The following is a 22,224-nucleotide window of genomic DNA, read 5'->3' on the forward strand; positions in this document are numbered from 1 at the left end:
TCCACTATGTGTTCTTTCATGGTTTTTGAGATGACTCCTTTTTGCAAAAGCTTTACCACATTGATTACATCCATACAGCTTCTCTCCATTATGCCTTTGTGTATGACTCTGACATTCCAAGGTTTTACCATATTGAATAAAATTAGAGGGTTGCTTTTCCATTAAACTTCTTTCATGTCTGCAAATACAATTGGTAAATGTAAATTTTTCTCGCATTGTTTATGTTCCTGGGTTTTTTTTATCTGTATGAATTCATTTCACATTTGGATTAATTGTAAGGTGCAAAGTGATCTTAACATGGTATCAGTTTGTTTACATTCAAAGGTGCTCCCTTTCATTATGGGTTTTCTTGAATGTTTAAGTTACGTGGAATAGAAGAGCACTGATTACATGACTGAAATTTATCCTTTACTTTTTCTATAAGAGATTATTCACGTATTTGAAGAGAAAACGATGAACACACAGCTTTTGCAGTGTGACTACAAACATAAATTTTACTATTATGTGAGGAATTCTACATTTGAAACATGAACCAAGGCAAACATAAAAATTTCTATACTACTAATCACATAAAGATAATGTCCCCCAAAATGGTCAAAAACTAATGGTTTATAAACTTATACCATATTAAGACACTCTACTCAAAGTAGGATATACTGTCCATCTTCTAATTTTTCTGGAAAAGAGAGAGGTATGTTGCCTCTTTCAGTTTCTCTATGCTCTCATGGCTTGCATCTCTAGTGACATATGACATCCATATTAAAAGAAGAATAACAAGTGAAAGAGTTCCAAATTTCATTCACACAGTTTGATTTTTTTTCCTCATAGAGATGTGGTATAGGGAAAAGTTTTCTCCACAAAACCATTCGTGAATCTCATGAGTTGTCCATCTCACTAAATGTAGCAGTGTTATTACAAGAATATGGTTAACAACAGATTTACTATGGATTATTTACTAATTATAAGGTTTTAGGCATATACTTATGAACTACTCAATATGTTTCCCTTTTGCAACAGCTAAGAGGTGTGAGACTGAACCAAGTGATGTTCTACATTCTGGCTCTACTGTGCTTGATTCAAATGGTGACATATCTGTTAAGATATAGTTTCTGGGTCTTCCTAATTAAGAAATGCCTTGCAAACACAAATTAGATACCTGACATCAGAGGACATATAGTGTGTGAGATTTGGTAATCATGCATTACATAATGCAGTGAGTATTTTACACCGTTCCTTTTCTTAAAAACTTGCAGGACATTTTACAAATTTTTGTGATGCATTTTCTTACCAGCATACACATGAAAATTACCTTCCATGTCTTCTAAAGCTTTTAAAATATTCTTCACTAGCATGGTCTTCCCAAAAGTAGCCTAAAAAATGGTACCAGAGAAAGTATGGTACATTATTGGAAATTAGGCAACATATAAGTTACTGCATTAAGTGAACTTTAGAACCATGATTGATTTATTCACCCCATTCTTCCTCATCTTCAAGACAAATTACAAAAACAAATAACAATTACCAAAACCAGCTCTGCTTACATTTTACAAAGTGAATAATAACATTCATTGCATTACCTATAGCAGTGAGATTCCTACAGGTCTCCAGCATCACATCTTGATAGAGATTCTTCTGAGAAGGATCCAACAATGCCCACTCTTCCTGGGTGAAGTTCACATGCACATCATCATAGGTCAGTACATCCTGAAAGATCCAATACATATGTACATATCCCAGCGTGATACCACCTTCCAGTTTCCATCTGTGCCCATAGCTGGGGCTGTCCCAAAGCCCTCCAGACCCAATACCTGCCTGCAGAGGTGGTCTGTCAGGAACATTCTCACTCCTAACCCCACTTTTTCTCCACTCACTGTCTAAAGGGAGACACACCAGAAGAGCACAGGGTATAGGAACTGCAGTGCACACTGGGATGGGACTCTTCCACTCTCCAACTGCTCCAAGAGCTAGGGCTGTCCCATAGTTCTCTAGACTAAAAAACTGCCCACAGAGAGCTGGTTTCCTAGGACCACCCTCACTACTAAGTACACAGATGGAAACCCAACCCCCATATCCCCTGAATTCTCTACAGATTGTCCAAAAAGATTACTTCTGAAACATGCAGGGTCCTGGAGCTGCAGGGCACCTGGGAGAGGACAAATATGGTCTACATCTGCTTCCAGAGCAAAGATTGTGTCATAGCTGTTCAGACCCAAAACAAACTCAGAGAGCAATGGTCTCCCAGGAGCACTCTCATTCCTAAGATCACTAGCACAGGGGTCTGCAGGAGGGTCAAGCTCCAGTCAGAAACAGGAAGAACAAAAACATCAGAGTTAAACAGATGGCAAGTGGCAAGTCCAAGAACCTATGCAATAGAAAACAACACTACCCGTCACCATCACAACACAGTTCTCTCACCACAACAAGTACTGGATATACCAACATCCCAGAGAAAAAAGACTTGGATTTAAAATCACATCTCATGGTCATGATAGAGGACTTTAAGAAGGACATAAATAATCCCCTTAAGCAATACAGAACACATATAAACAAGTAATAGCCTTAAAGAGGAAACACAAAAATTCCCTAAAGAGTTACAGAAAACACTAAGAAAGAGGTGAAGAAATAAAACAAAACCATCCAGGATCTAAAAATATAAATAGGCACAATAACGAAACCACGAAGAGAGACAACCCTGAAGATAGAAAACCTACGAAAGAGATCAGGAGTCATAGACACAAGCATTGCCAACAAAATATAAGGGAGTGAAGTGAGAATCTCAGGGGCAGAAGATTCCATAGAAAATATTGACACAACAGTAGTAGAAAATGCAAAAAAATGCATAAAACTTCTAAGACAAAACATCCAGGAAATCCAGACCACAGTGAGAAGATTAAACATAAGGTTTACACTAAAAGAAGACAGCAAAAATTCCAAATGTAAAGGGACAGTAAATATCTTGAAAAACAGAACAACAGAACCAGAGTCTGACCCAAAGTCCATCTTAGTACCAGCAGATCACAGACTTGCTTCTCCTGGCCTGGCAATGGAGACACCCACCAGTCACCATGGTAATTATAAAACACTCTTTTCCTTCATTCCTTTAAGTCAAGAATTTAGGAATTTTCATCAAAAGAATGCAAGGTCATTGCCCTGGGAAGCAACTGACCAGGTTCAAGGCTACCTGAGTCTTTTGCTACTGTAAGGCTAGCTTGTCTTAGAATCATTTCTATAAAGAGGAGATGATGCAGCTCCCCAAGAATGAATAAGTCCCAGAAAGAAAGCACTCTACCTACATTTCAAATATTAACTATGAGCAAATTTCTTTAATGGTAGCATGGGTTCAGTTCTGTGTAATCCTTTAAAAGGACCCAGCCAAAAACAGTTTTTTGGATTCCACATTTGCTGTGATCCCTAACATTCTTTTCAGTACAGGTCTCAGGTTATTTAAATACCATTTAAATAAGGACTGTAAGTCCTACCTAGGCAGCTAGCAGATTTACACAGCAAAGATCCCCAGAATCATTTCTTAAGTGCATCAGAGTCTTGAAATAGTAGTTTCTTCTCCAGTGATGGGGTCCTGATTTGGAGGTCCCAGAGGATGACAAAGCTAGAAAAGTAGAAGGTAGAATCTGCAGCAGCTGTGCTGGGTAGATCATGCACAAGCTGTGTCTTATACCAAATAAGTTTAAGAGTAGCGTCTTTTTATACAATTCAGAGGGGACAAGTGATAGGACATGGAGACTTCTATGAAGTCAGCAATAACTATCATACAATGGTACAAACTCAGGGGAAGTCTAATAAAACAGTGCTGCACAAAGGGAACACTAACTGTCTGAAAACATTACTGGCCAAGCCCACAGTTGACTTGGAACTGCTAACCATATCCTTATGTGGTAGAAAGAGTTGGGATCTTAGGATAGAAAACAACCCTTCCCTTAAGTTCCTGGCCACTGACCTTTACCACTTTGTCCAAACTTAACTCTTATTTTACAAATGAGCACTATTTTGTTTTCAGCACATCGGGGGCTTAGTTAAAGCTCCCAATGTGAGACCCTAGGCTGATAAGGGCCTGGAGTTTAAGAAGGAGCCATGCAATTCTCCATACATTAGGTTCAAGGCTTGCTTCATTGGGCCACCCCTCAAGACAACACTGTGCTTCCTTTTCAAAGGGCTTTCACCAGGTATAGTCCTACCCTTGAGGCAAAACTATCCTTTTCTCAAGAACAAAACGTGATCCAAAAGGCAGACCAGGCCTTAATGATGGTTGTAACCCTATAATCTAAACTGGAGCATTTTGTTAGGGGCCTGTTCTTTGACATCAGCATGGGCTTAATGGCTCCCTGTAAACCAGATTTGTCCCCTTTTTATGGTTTGGAGACAAATATCTGGAAAATCCTGCTAAACAAACATATATACTACTATCCTAATCTTAAACAGGACTGCTTAGCATGCTCCATACCTATGAGGTGTTTATAAGCAGTCCTACTTCAGCTACATTCTACTTAGTGTCACTTACTATAGCCTAAACGTTGGTAAATCCTTACATCATCATTTCTAATCATGTACTACACCGCTTATTATTGGAATGCTAAACAACACACGATATACTTTTACAGCCTCTAAAAATCAACTCAAATGGACCGTATAACTAACTGGTAACTACTAAGGTCAGAACTTTTGGAAGATAGTATAAAACCCAGGATTTCATGGTTGATATCCTGCCAAGTATATTTCTCAACACAAGCCACAGCCATTAGAATTTGGGACAATTGCAGGTCACATAATAAAGTAATTCAGAAGTCACAGTCAGGGGCAAGGAGAAACTGTCAAGGACCTCACAAGTGGCTGCATTAGGTCTCGCTGCCGCTTACCATCCAGCCACTGGGAAGGCCGATTACACATGTATTCTTTCCTAAGCAGCTTGCTCCTCTTGTCTGTGAAGATGACCTTGCACTTACCATGTCTGGAGTTCTCAGCTTCCCTGAGCTCCCCTCATAGCATGCTGAAGAGTCACTCGGAGCACACCACTCAGAAACACTCAAACCGGCTGAGTTTAGAAAAGAAGTTGCCGGCCTTATACCAGGAAGAGCCGCCTCCTCGCCTGACTGGCAAGGCCTTCAGAGGTGCTGATTGACTAATGAATTTTGAGTGACATCAGCCTAACCCGTAGGGTTAGAGTATACTAAAGAGACACAGCATAGTGGTTCCAGCCTGGGCCAATCTTTTGCCATACCTTCAGATCTCCGCTGCATAAGAGTTTCTCTTCAAATAAGTTACCTGTCTGTCCTCCAGTCAATCAGCTGGCAGAATGTTAAACTCAAGATTCCTGCTGAGAGATGTGGGCCGCTGAGGCGTTGGGATATGATATGACTTTCTGGCATGGAAACCTGTCTTGGGAATTACATAGGTAGAGAGATGGCTGCCAGGCTCAGAGAGAGGCCTTCGGCAGTGTGATATGGGATGAGCAAAGCAGGTGAGAGGCTTTGCTGACTGAGACTTAAGATATCTACCAAATATCATGGGGCATTGTGGTAATGGATCTTGTGGGGGATAAAAAGACTTTTATTTTTTATATTTTTACACATAGCTACTCTAGAGATAAAATTTGAAACATATTCCTCCCTAGTGTCCATCTTTTGAAGGGAAGATTTTCTGTGTTCTGATCTTCCACAGACCACTTCTGTATATTTATTGACCTTTCTATTGATATCATAAAACACAGCATGGATGAAGAAAACTGTAATTGAAGGTGAAAGACCCCCGGAGTGGGGAGACCCTCACTCAAGTCTCGGGATGATGCAACCCCCCAAGAACTCTCACAAGACCGTCCTTGTTGTAATCACGTGAGGTTTATGGATAGCAACCAGTGCACTGGGGTCGAGACTCGTATCCCACACAGGGGCAGTGGAGTTCAACCCCGAGAGGCTGGGAGAAGAGGTATTTAAAGGGAGAAACCACAACCTGAGGGTGCAGGGATGGTGTCATTGGAAAGTGCGGAGAATACCAGTGAAAAATCACAAGAAAGAACTCTCTGTTTTTCAAGATTGTTTCCTAGGAGAAGCTGCTTCCTGCTTCCCAAGATTGTTCTCTAAGATTTATGGTCAGCTAGTTTCTGGGAGAAAGCTGTTGAGCTGGCCAATGTAATTACCCATTCTATATCCCTAGGAGAGGCTTCTTGGAACAGAATTCTGGGGCCTAACCTGTTTTTTGTTTTTTTGGTTTTTTCTGCTCTAAACTTTGTGTCTGGGGGGGGGGGGCAACTTTAAAACTTTTACCTTTCAAAGGCATCAAAATGGGTTTTCATTTCCAAAGCGTTCAATAATGGCAAAGTAAACACATAGCGCCAGGCAGACCCGAGAGCTCAGAGTTTGATCCTCAGACAAGAGATGGCTATAAAAATGTGCATGGTCAGAAGATGTTAAAGCCTGAAAATACACTCATGTGACACACCACTTCCAAAAAGGCCACACGTCTCCTCCTTCCTAAACAGTTACACCAGAAAATTGGTATTTGAACATATGAGTCTATGGGAGCCATTCTCATTTAACTACCACATTTTCTTCAAAAGTGAAAACAACATTTTAATTTGACCAGACTGTACCATATCCTTCAGACAGACTGTTACATTTACTACCTATGATGTCTCAAAACAAATGATCCTTCCCCGAAATGTCAGAGCATAAGAAAAGAAAGGGAGAACAGACCAAATACAACCAACATTTATCAAGGAAAACAACAAAACTAATAGGCCTTTGCTCAGCAAATTGAGATTGTGATGAAATTGTCTTAACCATAAGGTCTTAGGTACTCCCACTCTTCCAACTCTGTCACCTTCTGCACACATATCTTCTTTTTTACAAACTTCACTATCTTCTTTCTGCTTTCCTTAAACCTGTTCCTTGTATCTCTAATATCTTTTGCAAAGTATTCTCCTTTCTTTATTTAAAGTGGATTAGTGAACATGCAGGGATTATTCAGTTATTAAGAGCACTGTTCAAACCCATTTCATATCCTAGCACTCATGGACTTTAACTACATTTTCATAAGAACCAAAAATCAAAATAGTTGGGTATAAGATAGTACCTGGCATTGACTTGGACATTTACATAAATGTATGCTTTTACATATGTATGCTTTTTTATATAGATATAATAACAGTGATATAAAAAAATACCTCTGTTGCTAAGATCCATGCCTGGGCTAGAAGGAGTGTTCTGAGGGAAGGGATGTCTGGGAGTAGCAAAAATAAAGGCTGGCAGTCAAATCATCAGTACAGTAGGGCAAACTCTGTTCAGCTGGAAAACTTTTCTAGTCTGCTTTCATTCTGTTCTGTTCTCATTTTATATGATCTACCTTCTCTGGATATCTTTAGAAAGCTCTCTATGTTCTGCTTGGAACCCTTCTCCAAGCCATTCTCTTTTGATATTCAAAAAAAAAATTCTCTAGATAACTCATCTCCTACAGATCATAAACCCAGTCTTTTATTTTACATATCAATCAAGTCATTTACTCAAAGTTTCCTATTGATTATCTTAAGAATGAGCATCCCATTACCTCAGTCACTTAATTTTTAGTAGACAACAGGAATGTATTTTCTTTTTTTTTTCTTTTTTTTTTTTTTTTCCGGAGCTGGGGACCGAACCCAGGGCCTTGTGTTTGTTAGGCAAGCGCTCTACCACTGAGCTAAATCCCCAACCCCATATTTTCTTTTAACATTGCAAAAGTACTTTAGATCTGCCTCTGTTAAGCACAGATGCTTAGAGAACTGGGAGGAAATGTCTTGAAATTACCATTTGAAAAACACCTGGGCTTAACCTTGCTGTGTCCTACAAGGGAAAATGAAAATTCTGTTTTTTGATTACTGTCTTCAGACATTAACTGGTTTCATTTGAGATAAAGAATGAAAGATATAGACTATATCTACTTAAAAGAGCTGTTTCAAACAATCAGGAAGGCAAATTACTTTTTAAATCATTTTTAATCATTTTTTATAATCCAGACCTTATCCCCATCCATTTTTGCCCTCCAACATTTCCTCATCACATTCCTCCTAAACCATCTCCAAAAGATGTCCCCAAACACACACATACACAACATCCTACCAGAGTGCCCCATTCCCAAGGACATCAAGTTTCTCAAGATTTAGGTGTATCTTCTTTCACTGAGGCCAGACCAGGCAGTCCTTTGCTGTATATATGTTGGGAGCCTCAGAGCAGCCAGTGTATGCTGCCTCGTTGCTGGTTTACAGCATGAGAGCACTTAGGGTTCCAGGTTTGTGGAAACTCCTAGTCTTCCTATGACTTCACACTCCCCCTCAATACTTTCAAGACTTATCTTAATTTAAACACAGTGGTCCCCAATATCATACATTGGTTGAGAGTAATATTTGTTTCTGTTTCAATCAGCTGTTTGCTGGGCCTCTCGTAGGGTAGCCATGGTAGGCTCCTGTCTGTGAGCACACCATAGCATCAGTAATAATGTCAGGATTTAGAACCTCCCCTTGTTCTGGATCCCAAATTGGGTATATCACTGGACCTCCTTTCCCTCAGGCAGGCTCTTCTCTATTTTTGTCTCTGCAGTTCCTTTAGACAGGAAGAATTCCAAGTCCAGGTGTTTGACTCTGGGTATGTCCACCACATCCCTCCACTTGATGCCCTCCCTTTCTTTTTGCTGGAGATGGATAAAACAAGTTCACTCTCTCCACTGTTGGGCATTTTATCTATGATCTACCTCTTTTGAGTCTTCAGATTCTCTCACCTACAACAAGTCTACAGTGTTACTTCATGGCCCCATAAAGACCCCCCAAAACTCTTCACTATGCTGGCCCTTGGGGCTTCACTCCTGGTCACCCAATGGATGACCATGTTCCTATTTTCCTCTGCCCCAACCCCTTCCATCTCCGACCCACTTCCCTCCAAACTCCTGCCGTCTGCATTCTTCTCTTTCCATAGTGATTTTGAAGCATCCTCACTTGGGCCCTTGGGCTCCTTAACCTTCTTGAGTTCTATGGATTGCTTCCAGGTTTTTCTGTACACTATCTGGCTAATGTACACTTATTAGTGAGTACATACTATGCATGCCCTTTTTGGTCTGAGATACCTCACTCAGGATGACATGTTGTAGTGCCATCCATTTGCTGCAAAACTCATTATGTCCTGGTTCTTAATAGCTGAATAGTATTCCATTGTGTAAATGAACCATATTTTCTGGATCCTTTCATCCCTTGTGGGAGACCTGAGTTGTTTCCAGCTTCTGCCTAAAACTATTATGGCCATTATGAATATAGTGACACACATGCCCTGTGTCATGGTGGGACACATTTTGGGTATATGCCCAGGGGTAGTAGAGCTGGGTCTTATAATACATCTCTTTCCAACTTTCTGAGGAATGTACAAATTGTTTTCCAGAGTGGTTGTGCCTGTTTGCAATCCCACCAGCACTGGAGAAGTGTTCCACTTTTCTCTACATTCTCACCAACCTTTGCTGTCACCTGAGTTTTTGCTGTTAACCATTCTAATTGGTGTAAGGTGGTATCTCAGGCTCTTTTTGCTTTTCATGTCCTTGACCAAAAAAGTACATTGACCATTACTTCTCAGCCATTCGAGATATCTCTGAATTTTCTGTTTAGGTGAATTTTTCTATTTGATTTTTTTTTTTTTGATGGTTCGCTTCTGAGTTCTTTATATGTTTTAGATGTTAGCCCTCTCTTTAATATGGGGTTAGTGAAGATTTTTTTCCATGTCTCTAGGATGTCCTGTGCCTTACAGATGGTTTTCCATTTCATAAGTCTCATTTATCTATTTTTGATCTTAGATCATTAGCTATTGGATTTTTTTTTTAGCAAATCTACATGCTCCACACTGTGCCGATGAGTTCAAGGAACTTTCCCACTTTCTCCTCTATTACATTAAGTATATCTTGTTTATGTTGAGGTCCTTGGTCCACTTGGACATGAGCTTTGTGCAACATGACAGACACAAATTTATTTTAATTTTTCTATATATTGACTGCCAGTTACAGTAGCACCATTCATGGAAGATGCTTTCTTTGTTCCATTGTATATTTTGGCTCCTTTGTCAAACTCAAGTGTTCATAATTATGTGGTTTGATTTCTCCGTCTTCAATTTTAGTACAATCTTCAATCTGCCTATACCATGCTGTTTTTATTAATATTGCTCTGCAGTATATCTTGAGGCCAAGGGTGGTGATTACCCCAGAAGATCAATTTATTATTGATTATTTTACTTATTTACATTTCAAATGCTGTTCCCTTCACAGTTTTCCCTCCACAAGTCCCCTATCACCCTTCTCCTACCACAACCCCTCTCTTAAGGTGTTCCCAAACCCTTCTGCATCAGTGGCCGAATGTTCCCCTATCCTGGGTCATCAAGCCTCCACAGGACCAAGGGTACATTCTAGCTGACGCCATGGGGATCCCCTGTATATTCGTTTGTTAGTGGTTTAGTTTCTGGATGGTTTTGGTGGTCGGGTTGTTTGATATTTTTGTTCCTCTTATGATGTTGAAAACCACTTCACATCCTTAAGTCCTTGCCCTGACTTCACCATTATTGCACTCAGTCCAATATTTCACTGTGTCCATGTACATCGTTATTCATCTGAACCTTGCAGGGCCTCTCAGGGGGCATTTGTTCTGGGCTCCTGTCAGTAAGCACTTTTGGCATCAGCAACAGTGTCTGAATTTGGTTTCAGCAGATGGGATGGATTCCAAAGTGGGCAGTCTCTTGATGGTCTTTCCTTCTGTTTTTGTTCCACTCTTTGTTCCTGCATTTCCTTTTAACATGAGAAGTTCTGTATTACTATTTTGCGGTGGGAGGATGGCCCCATCCCTTAACTGGAGATCATAACATAACCACTAGATATGTTGCCTACAGGATCTATTTCCACTTCTACAGTCATTTCGGCTAATATCCTCCCTGTTATATCCTAGGAACCTCTTAGGTCCTTGGCATCTGGGACTTTCTGGTGGCAATGCCGAGTTCCCCCTCCCCTACTTCTACATACCTACTTTCCAATTCCTGACACTCCAGCTTCTCCCTCATTTTCTCCGAAGTCTAAACTGGCCCAATTTTTTTCTCCCAACTCCCAGATCCCTCTGTCCCTCTACTTCCCAGAAAATATTCTCTTCCTGCTATTGAGTAGGACTGTGGTATCCATACTTTGGTGTGATCTTCTTCCTTCTTGAGTTTCTTATAGTCTGAGAGTTGTATTGTGGATATTTGAACTTCTTCTTGCCAAATATCCACTCATCAATGAGTACATACCCTGTGCGTTCTTTTATGACTAGGTTACCTCACTCAGAATAATATGTTCTAGTTCCATCAATTTGCCTAAGAATTTCAGGAAGTTATTATTTTTAATAGCTGAGTAGTACTCCAGTTGTCAATTTACCACATTTTCTGTATCCATTCATCTGTTGAGGGACATCTGGGTTCCTTCCAGCTTCTGTCTATTATAAATAAGGTTGCTAGGAATACAGTGGAACATGTGTCCTTCTTATATTTTGAAGCATTTTTGGTGTTATGTGCAGGAGTGGTACAACTGCTTCCTCAGGCAGTTCTATGTCCAATATTCTGAGGAACTTCCAGACTGATGTCCAGAGTGGTTGTCCCAGCTTATAATCCTACCAACAATAGAGGAATGTTCCTCTTTCTCCATATCATTGCCACCATCTGTTGTCACCTGAGATTTTGATCTCAGACATTGTTACTAATGTGAGATATTGAATATATTTACATTTCAAATGTTATGCCCTTTACCAGTTTTCTGTTCATTCACACTCTATCTATTCCCCTTTGTCCCTTCTTCTATGAGGGTGCTTCCCCACCCAACTACCTACCTCTTCCTGCCTCCCAGCCCTGATATTCCACAATACTGAAGAGTCCATCCTTCTCAGGACCAAGGGTTTATCTTCCCATTTGTGCCCAACAAGGCCATCCTCTATTATTTAGGCAGCTGGAGCCATGAGTTTGTCCTTGTGTACTCTTTGGATTGTGCTTTAGTTACTGGGATCTCTGGTTAGTTTGTATTGTTGTTCTTATTGGGTTGCAAATCCTTTCAGCTCCTTCAGTCCTTTCTCTAACTCTTCTTCTGCCAGTCGATATTCCTCAGTTGAAAATTATGTGTTTAGCTCTGTAACCCATTATTAATAGGGTTATTTGATTCTTTGGAGATGAACTTCTTTAGTTCTTTGTATATATTGGATACTAGCCCTCTATTGTAAATATGATTGTCAAAGAACTTTTCCCCATCAGTTGACTGCCATTTTTTCCTAATGACAATATACTTTGACTTACAGAACAAATTTTGCACATTACTTTTCCACAAATCCAGCCCTACAAATGATAATAGATGGAAAACTTCAACACATGTAGGGAAAGGACGCCCTTGACAAAGCAAGAAATTAATCTTCTTTCAGCTAACCCAAAAGAAGATAGCCATACCAACTAAATTCCACCTCTATCAACGAAAATAGTAGGAAACATCTATCATTGCTCCCTAATATACATCAACATCAATCCACTCAATTCCCTAATGAAAACACATAGAGTATCAGACTGGATACATAAACAGGACCCAGGATTTTGCTGCATACAGAGAGCATACTGCAGTGATAAAGACAGACAATTCCTCAGAACTAAAGTCAGGGAAAAATTTTGGAACCAAGCAAAGTTCAAAATATTTGGTTTGAGTATTAAAGGGACACCCGGAAGTGAAATGGAGATGAATCCTGTGCTCAAGTATATTAAATTGAAATAAGAAAGTAAAGACCTTGGGGAAACATCCCACCCAACTGAATTAGCTCCATTCAACTTAAAACAAACCTTTAATCCCATGAGACAGGCAGGCAGTTCTGTAAAAGCAAGGTCAATCTACAGATCAAGATCCAGGACAGTCAATTTTAGGGAGTGAATAAGTTAGAAAAGATAGAGAAGAGTAAGTTAGTGATAATGTAATAGAACATGGGGGCCACGTTCCAGTTCCTGCAAGAAGCAGAACTCAGAGCAGCTTCGGCTCTGTGTCTCTAGCTTTATATTCAAGAGGAGAAGGAGAATACTGGGACAATTGATGCTATTTCGCTGGAGCTAAGAAAGCCATCAGCATCACTGAGGTGAGATTTTCTGTCAAATGTTTTCTGAGAATACAAAGAAGGTTTGTTCCAGAGATAGCCAAGTTTGTACCGCATCCTGCAGCTGTTCTTGGTAATGTGTAAAAGTCACCCAGGTGCTACTCGTTTTGAAGGTATGAAGGCATCTTGTAGGGCAGCTGAGGATGGCCACTATGAGGGGCCATGTAAGGCCATTGGTGAAGGTAAACCCTCAGTTGCAATTGACAATCCAGGACAGAAGGGGTCATGCCAAGAAGTTGAGGTTTGACACAATGAAGAGAGACCATGTAAAGCTACCGGTGAAGCCTAGTTGCAATGGAAGACCCCAGTGTATTGGAGATGCCAGTACTATGAAAGGATCACCAAGAACAGCTGAGTCAGTGAAGTGGATCAACCTGAGTGCTGCAGAGGACAGAGCTGGAAAATGATGCCAGCCCTATGGACGATTATGTGTAGATCCAAGACATTGAAACAAGTTGTAACATTGAAACTACTGTGGAGACCTAAAGAGTTTAAAGATAACAGAGCCACAGGATATCTACTGAAGAAAGCTGCTAATAGGGAGAAGATCCAACTCAGGAGAAAAATGTTTGTTGCTGTCAACAAATATAAAAAAGGAGTTGAAGAACCAAAGATTGCTTTGTCTTCAGAAATTGAGATGGCAGAGTTTGAACTTTGCCCAGCTGGCCGTTTGTCTTAATTTAAGGAGTACAGTTAAGTGATTGGATGGACCTCAGAAGAGACTGAACTTTGTACTTTTAACATTGTTGATACCACTATATACTATGGGGACTTTGAAAGTTGGACTAAATGTATCTTTTTATTATACTATATTTAAGTGGTCTCCATAGCCTTGTGTGTTTAAATAAGCCTATGGAGGCCTGGGAGTGGAATGTGATGGTTTGCATATGCTGGGTCCAGGAAGTGGCAGTATTAGATGGTGTGGCTTTGTTGGAGGAAGTGTGTCAGTATGAAGTGTGCTTAGAGAACCTCCCCATACCTCCTCCTAAGATGTTGAGTCTGTTCCCAGCTTACTTCCAGTGAAGATGTAGAACTCAGCTTCTCCTGCACCATGCCTGCCTGGATGCTGTCATGCTCTTGCCTTGATGATAAGGGATTGAACCTCTGTACATGTAAACCAGCCCCCAATTAAATGTTATCCAGGGGTTGGGGATTTAGCTCAGTGGTAGAGCGCTTGCCTAGGAAGCGCAAGGCCCTGGGTTCGGTCCCCAGCTCCGAAAAAAAGAACCAAAAAAAAAATGTTATCCAATTAAAAGTCATAAAACTTGCCTTTATCATGTTGTCTCTTCACAGCAAAAAAAAATTCTAACTAAGTCAGATACTTAGAGAGCATTTGGCAAACTTCAACACCCCTCTATGATAAAAAGTCTTGGAAATATCAGAAATTCAAATGCCATATCTAAACATATGAAGTATTTCATGACATTTTTACTTTCTGTTTAAACATTTAAACATTAATATTGTTAAAATAAAAACATAATTCAGGTAAGGAATTGTAAACTTTTTAAGCTAGGATAGATGGCAGAATAATGTTCCTATACAGACAAAATTGATGGACTGTGTGTTGTTAGTATACATCATACCTTATAGTTATATATTCTGCAACTTGTGTCTCTTCCTGGACAGTATATTTTGCCTGTAGATGAATTAGTGCAATTCTTGCCAAGTGGCTATCTTGTCAAAACTGGAGCAACTCCATATAGAGGTTATGATGTTCAATATGTTCTTTGAACCATGATGGGAGTATTGTCATGAGCTAGTACGTCTATTTGTCAAAATTCAAATAATAATGAAATGATAACAAATGCCAGATTCTGTGTATTTCTGATTTTCAAGACAATCAATAAAGTATATCTGAATTGCTAAACCTTATCTACTTGCAGCTATTTCTATTTGAATAATATTGAATACTATTTATTATAATTAAATCAGAATGTGACATAACCATGAGTTTACTATCTGGCCCATAAATAACATAATGAAAATGTGATGATTTTAAAGATTCTGTAATAGCATGTGCAGAAGAGTTGGATCAGAGGCTTTGGTTCTTAAATGAATTGCATAGGTACAATGCCTACCTAAGAGTAACAATATTAATTTCAAATTAAATACCCATATATATTTATACCAATGAAAACCTTAAATCTGTATAAATATATAAATTCTGTACCAATGTAAGAAATTATAACTCAAATTTGAAACAAATACAAAGATACCCACTAATGTAAATTTATGGCTGTACAATGTTTTGTTCAATAAATTTAGTTACACAACCCATATATTTCCTCCCTGTTTAAAATTAAGCCCATTTCCAAATTATCCCTTAAAATACCATCCTAGCTATAACTTATAAAATCACAGGATGATGATTCTCCACAATGTCTTAATGCTGAATTGAGAAAATGAATTTTTTAAAGGGTTGGGAAGGGGGAGGAACATTAGAAAAAATTGGTTAGAATTAAGATAGCTAGATTTGACATTTGTTTTCCAGTCTGTGCATTAGAGAAGTCTCACGGTTTGACTGAAGTTCCAGAATCTGTCGGAAAGGATGGATGAACTTCCATTTTGATTCAGTAGCAATTTCTGAAACTTTTCTGGAAGCAAGTCTCTGGAGACAGCAGCCGGAGGCAGGTAGCTCAAACAGCAGGTCATCTCAGCTTCGCTGCAAATAATTCTTATCAGATCAGAACACTCTGCAATATAGGAATGGTACAACCAAGATTTTAGTACTATTAAGATCTTCCTATACACTGTGCAAGGTGAACAGATCAGCTAAGGTGAAATTTTGCTCCTTGTTTGACCAGATGAAAGACAACTATCCTTTTTTAAGTTAATTTGATCAATAACCAATTTTATTAAATCTTCATTGATACCATACGAAGGATTACACTCTGAATCTTAAGTATTGTCTAATTTTAGCTGAAGTTTTGAATAGAGGCATTTTTATGTCTAGATCAGTTATATGGCTGTTGCCATGTGAAGGAATCAGCAAATCAAATTTCCTGTCCTGTTTGATTTTCTCAAACTTTACTTTTCTGTAGCCAAGTTCTTAAGGGTGTCTTCCCCTGTCATATCTGATCCATATTACCCTGGAAGGGGTCCAAAGCTTTTCCTTTTCTTTTATAAACAAATATAGAGTCTCTCCCCCATAATAGCATGTACTTGGTCCAGTAATCCAAAATCATCAATGGTGTGGATTGATTGAATTAGTACCTCCTTTCTCTTCAGCCTTGACCTCTTTTGACATCTTTCCCAAAGATTTCTCTTTCATGATGAAAAAGATTTCAGAAGTTTGAAAGTGCTTAAACATATTAACAATATTCATAGAGAATCTCTTCAGTATGGACTGTTTCATGATGGAGAGTATAGAAATGTGTGAAGGATTTGACATATTAAGTGCGCCCACAGGTTTTCTTTACATTATATTTCCATGCTTTTGAATATAAATGACATGCGAAGGCTTTAGCACATTGCTTACATTCATAGGATCTCTCAACTATTATGTCTTCTTTTATCTATTTGATGATGTTTGCAATGTACAAAGGGTTTATCCCATTTATAATAATTGTAGAGTTTCTCTCATGTGTGTCTTCTTTCATTTACTTGGAGAGTACTGTGACTCGCACATTCCTTATATTCATCGTGTTTCTATACAGTATGTATTATTTCATGTACTAGGAGATGACTGTTTTGGGCAAATCCTTTACCACATTAGTTAGAGTCACAGCATTTCTCTCTAGTACATGTTCTTTTATAGATTTGAATATGATTGCGATGTAACAAAGCTTCAGAACATTGATGAAGTTCATAGTGTTTCCCTCATAAATGTGTTTGTTTATGTATTTGGAGACCCCTGCTTTGTGAAAATGGTTTAAAACTACATTGGTTACATTCACAAAGTTTCTCTCTCGTACGTGTACTTTTAAGATTTAAGAGACCACTGCTTTGTGAAAAAGCTTTACCACATTGATTACATTCATAGAGTTTCTCTCCTGTATGCCTTCTTTTATGATTTTGGGAGCACTGCTTCTTACAAAATCTTTACAGCATTGGTTACATTCAGAAGGTTTTTCTCTATTATGTGTCCTTTTATGTGTTTTGAGACTACTCCTCTGTGCAAAAGCTTTACCACACTAGTTACATTCATAGGGCTTCTCTCCATTATACGTTTGAGAATGACTCTGAAATGCAAAAAATTTACCATATTGAATAAAATCAGAGGGTTGCTTTCCAGTAAAATTTATTTCATGCCCGCAAATACAATGGGCACATGTAAATTTTTCTCACATTGATTATGTTCATGAGTCTTTTTATCTCTTTGATTTTATTTCAAATTTGGTTTAACTGTAAAGAGCAGTATGATCTAAACATAGTATCAGTTTGTTTACATTCAAAGGTGTTCCCTTTCATTATGGGTTGTCTTGAATGTTTGAAAACACATGGAATAGGAAGAGCATTGATTACAGGACTCACCTTTATCCCATATTTTTTCTCTAAGAGATTATTCACATGTATGAAGAGAACAAAATTAACTCATGGGTCTTGTAGTCTGAGTGCCAGGATAAAGTTTGCTACCATGTGAGGAATACTACATTTGGATCAGGAACCAATGTAAGCAGAAAAATGTCTACAACCCTAGATCTCATAAAAAATCAGCACATTGCATTTCTAAATGTCCCTAATAATGGTCAAAAACTAATAATTTATAAACTTATACCACATTAAGAAACTCTACTCAATGTGGGGTGTACAGAATATCTTCTAATTGTTCTGGAAAAGAAAGAGGTATGTTGCTTCTTTCAGTATCCCTGTGCTCACGTGACTTGTATCCATCATGACATAGGACATCAATATTAAAAGAAAAATGACAAGTGAAAGAGTCCCACTTTCATTCACACAGTTTTGATTTTTTTTCCTCATAGACATGTGGTACAGGGTTTAAGGTTTCTCCACAAAACCTTTCTTGAATCTCATAAACACTCCATCTCACCAAATTTAACAGTGTTATTACACTAAGTATATGGTTAATAACAGATTTCCTACATATTACTTGCTCATTGCAAGGTTGTATAAATATTTTTATGACCTAATTGATGGGTTTCCCTTTTGCAATACCTAAGAGGTGTGAGATTGAACCAAGTGAAAGTTCTACAGTCTGGTTCTGCTGTATTTGATTCAAATGGTGATATATTTGTTGGGCATTGTTTCTGTGCCTTCCTAATTAAGCAATGCCTTGTAAACACAAATTAGATACCTGACATCTGTGATCACGGTTTGGGAGAGTTAGTAATCATCCATAACATAAAGCAGTCCATATTTTACCCTCCTGCTTTATGTTAAAACTTGCAGAGGGGTTGGGGATTTAGCTCAGTGGTTGAGCGCTTGCCTAGGAAGCGCAAGGCCCTGGGTTCGGTTCCCAGCTCCGGAAAAAAAAAAAAAAAAAAAAAAACTTGCAGGACCTATTAAACTTTCTTTGGAGGCACTTTCTTATCAGCTTACACATGACAATTACCTTCCATGTGTTCTAGAACTTTTAAAATATACTTCAGTACTATAGTCTTCCCAAATGGAGCCTAAAATATGGTACCAGAGAAAGTATGTTACATTATTGGAAATCAGGCAACATTTAATTTACCACCTTTCCTGAACTTTAGAACCATGACTGATTTATTCACGTCGTTCATCCTCATTTTCAACTGAAGTTACAAAAACAAATAACAATAAACAAACCAGCTATGCCTACATTTTAAAAAGTGAAAAATAAATTCATTGTATTAAATACAGATATTAGATTTCTATAGGTCTCCAACATCACACCTTTGTAGAGATTCTTTGGCAAAGGATTGGGCAATGCCCACTCTTCCTCAGTGAAGTTTACAGGCACATCATCATAGGTCAGTACATCCTAAAACATCCAATATGTGTGTCCATAACAAAGCATGATACCACCTTCCAGTCTCCATCAGTGCCCAGAGCTGGGTCTATCCCAAAGCCCTCCAATCCAAAAGGTGCCTGTAGAGGTGCTGTCAGGAGCGCTCTCACTTCTAAGCCCAAGGTGAGACCCCACTTTCTCTCCACTGACTGTCCAAAGAGAGAACCACCAGGAGGACACAAGGCACAGGAAATGTAGAGCAACCTGGGATGGGACACTTCTGGTCTTCATCTGTTCCTATCTAGTTCCCAAGACAGGTCTCCAGGTCAAAAACTCACATCCCAACTCCGCACAGTTCCAAGTCTCAGCAGGAATCTTGAGTCTAACATTATGCCATTGACTCGAGGACAGACAGGTAAGCTATTTGAAGAGAATCGATTGTACTGCTGAACTTGAGATCTGCAGGTGTGACAAAATATTGGCCCAGGCTGGAACCATTAGGCTGTGTCCCTTTAGTATCCTCTAATCCTACGGGTTAAACTGATGTCACTCAAAGTTCATTAGCCAATCAGCACCTCCGAGCGACTTGCCCAGTCAGGCGAGGAAGAGGCTCTTCCTGGAAGGCCTGCAACTTCCTTTCCATAACTCAGCCCGTTTGAGTGTTTCTGAGTGGTGTGCTCCGAGTGACTCTTCAGCTGTGAGGGTGTCTCAGGGAGGCTCAGAACTCCAGACATGGTAAGTGCAAGGTCATCTTCACAGACAAGAGGAGCAAGCTGCTTAGGAAAGAATACATGTGTAATCGGCCTTCCCAGTGGCTGGATGGTAAGCGGCAGCGAGACCTAATGCAGCCACTCGTGAGGTCCTTGACAGTTTCTCCTTGCCCCTGACTGTGACTTCTGAATTACTTTATTATGTGACCTGCAATTGTCCCAAATTCTTATGGCTGTGGCTTGTGTTGAGAAATATACTTGGCAAGATATCAACCATGAAATCCCGGGTTTTATACCATCCTCTCCAAATTGGGACCTTATAGTTACCAGGTAGGAATAGGGTCCATTTTTAGTGATTTTGTGGAGGCTGTAAAAGACCTCTGGTGTATTGGGTACCACTCCAATATTAAGCTGTGAGGTACATGAGTGGAATTGATGATGTAATGATTTATCCACGTTTAGGCTATAATAAGTGACAGTAAGTAGAATGTAGCTGAGGTGGACTAGATATAAACACCTCACAGGTATGGAGTATGCTAAGCAGTCCTGTTTAAGATTAGGATAGTAGTATATATGTTTGTTTACCAGGATTGTCCAGACATTTGTCTTCAAATAATAATAAAGGGGACAAATCTAGTTTACAAACAGAGATAAGACCCATGCTGATATCAAAGAACAGGCTTCTAGCAAACTGCTAAAGGTGAGATTTTAGGGTCACAGCCAACACTGAGGCCTGGTCAGTCATATGGATCATGTTTTGTTCTTGAGAAAAGGATAATTTTGCCTCAAGGGTAGGACTATACCTGGTGACAGGCCTTTGAAAAGGAAGCACGGTGTTGTCTTGAGGGCTGGCCCAATCAAGCAAGCCTTGAACGTAATGTATGGAGAATTGCATGGCTCCTTCTTAAACTCCAGGCCCTTATCAGCCTGGGGTCTAACATTGGGAGCTTTATCTAAGGCCCTGATGTGCTGAAAACAAAATAGTGCTCATTTGTAAAACAAGAGTTAAATTTGGACAAAGTGGTAAAGGTCAGTGGCCAGGGGCTTAGGGGAAGGGTTGTTTTCTATCCTAAGATCCCAACTCTTTCTACCACATAAGGATATGGTTATCAGTTCCAAGCCAACTGTGGGCTTGGCCAGTAATGTTTTCAGACAGTTAGTGTTCCCTTTGTGCAGCACTGTTTTATTAGACTTCCCCTGAGTTTGTACCATTGTATGATAGTTACTGCTGATTTCATAGAAGTCTCCATGTCCTATCACTTGTCCCCTCTGAATAGTATAAAAATACACTACTCTTAAACTTATTTGGTATAAGACACAGCTTGTGCATGATCTACCCAGCACAGCTGCTACAGATTCTGCCTTCTACTTTTCTAGCTTTGTCATCCTCTGGGACCTCCAAATCAGGACCCATCACTGGAGAAGAAACTACTATTTCAAGACTCTGATGCACTTAAGAAATGATTCTGGGGATCTTTGCTGTGTAAATCTGCTAGCTGCCTAGGTAGGACTTACAATCCTTATTTAAATGGTATTTAAATAACCTGAGACCTGTACTGAAAAGAATGTTAGGGATCACAGCAAATGTGGAATCCAAAAAACTGTTTTTGGCTGGGTCCTCTTAAAGGATTACACAGAACTGAACCCATGCTACTATTAAAGAAATTAGTTCATAGTTAATATTTGAAATGTAGGTAGAGTGCTTTCTTTCTGGGACTTATTAATTTTTGGGGCGCTGCATCATCTCTTTTTTTTTTTTTTCTTTTTCTTTTTTTTTTTTTTTTTTTTTTTATTAACTTGAATATTTCTTATATACATTTCGAGTGTTATTTCCTTTCCCGGTTTCCGGGCAAACATCCCCCTCCCCCCCCTCCCCTTCTTTATGGGTGTTCCCCTCCCCATCTTCCCCGCCTTGCCGCCCTCCCCGCAACAATCTAGTTCACTGGGGGTTCAGTCTTGGCAGGGCCAAGGGCTTCCCCTTCCACTGGTGCTCTTACTAGGATATTCATTGCTACCTATGAGGTTGGAGCCCAGGGTCAGTCCATGTATAGTCTTTGGGTAGTGGCTTAGTCCCTGGAAGCTCTGGTTGCTTGGCATTGTTGTTCATATGGGGTCTCGAGACCCTTCAAGCTCTTCCAGTCCTTTCTCTGATTCCTTCAACGTGGGTCCCATTCTCAGTTCAGTGGTTTGCTGCTGGCATTCGCCTCTGTATTTGGTGTATTCTGGCTGTGTCTCTCAGGAGAGATCTACATCCGGCTCCTGTCGGCCTGCACTTCTTTGCTTCATCCATCTTGTCTAATTGGAAGGCTGTATATGCATGGGCCACATGTGAATAGGTGTTCCTTTTGTGTCTGTTTTAATCTTTGCCTCTCTATTCCCTGCCAAGGGTATTCTTGTTCCCTTTTAAAGAAGGAGTGAAGCATTCACATTTTGATCATCCGTCTTGAGTTTCATTTGTTCTAGGAATCTAGGGTAATTCAAGCATTTGGGCTAAC

General features: G+C 39.5%; 1 protein-coding gene across 1 annotated transcript in view; it reads right to left on the reverse strand.

Annotated features, from left to right (window-relative positions):
* The window catches only part of LOC116901075 (zinc finger protein 239-like), a 28,438-nt gene that overhangs the window by 1,113 nt on the left and 5,101 nt on the right, over positions 1 to 22,224 (reverse strand). The window contains exons 2-6 of the mRNA XM_032902641.1: positions 18,965 to 19,052; positions 4,959 to 5,047; positions 1,578 to 1,704; positions 1,310 to 1,370; positions 132 to 178 (exon numbers count right to left, since the gene is read on the reverse strand). Of these exons, the coding sequence (XP_032758532.1) occupies positions 132 to 178; positions 1,310 to 1,370; positions 1,578 to 1,704; positions 4,959 to 5,047; positions 18,965 to 19,052 (412 nt within the window). The remainder of the gene's footprint in view (positions 1 to 131; positions 179 to 1,309; positions 1,371 to 1,577; positions 1,705 to 4,958; positions 5,048 to 18,964; positions 19,053 to 22,224) is intronic.

The sequence above is a fragment of the Rattus rattus genome, chromosome 5 (genome assembly GCF_011064425.1).
Source record: "Rattus rattus isolate New Zealand chromosome 5, Rrattus_CSIRO_v1, whole genome shotgun sequence".
In the NCBI taxonomy this organism is placed as follows: domain Eukaryota; kingdom Metazoa; phylum Chordata; class Mammalia; order Rodentia; family Muridae; genus Rattus; species Rattus rattus.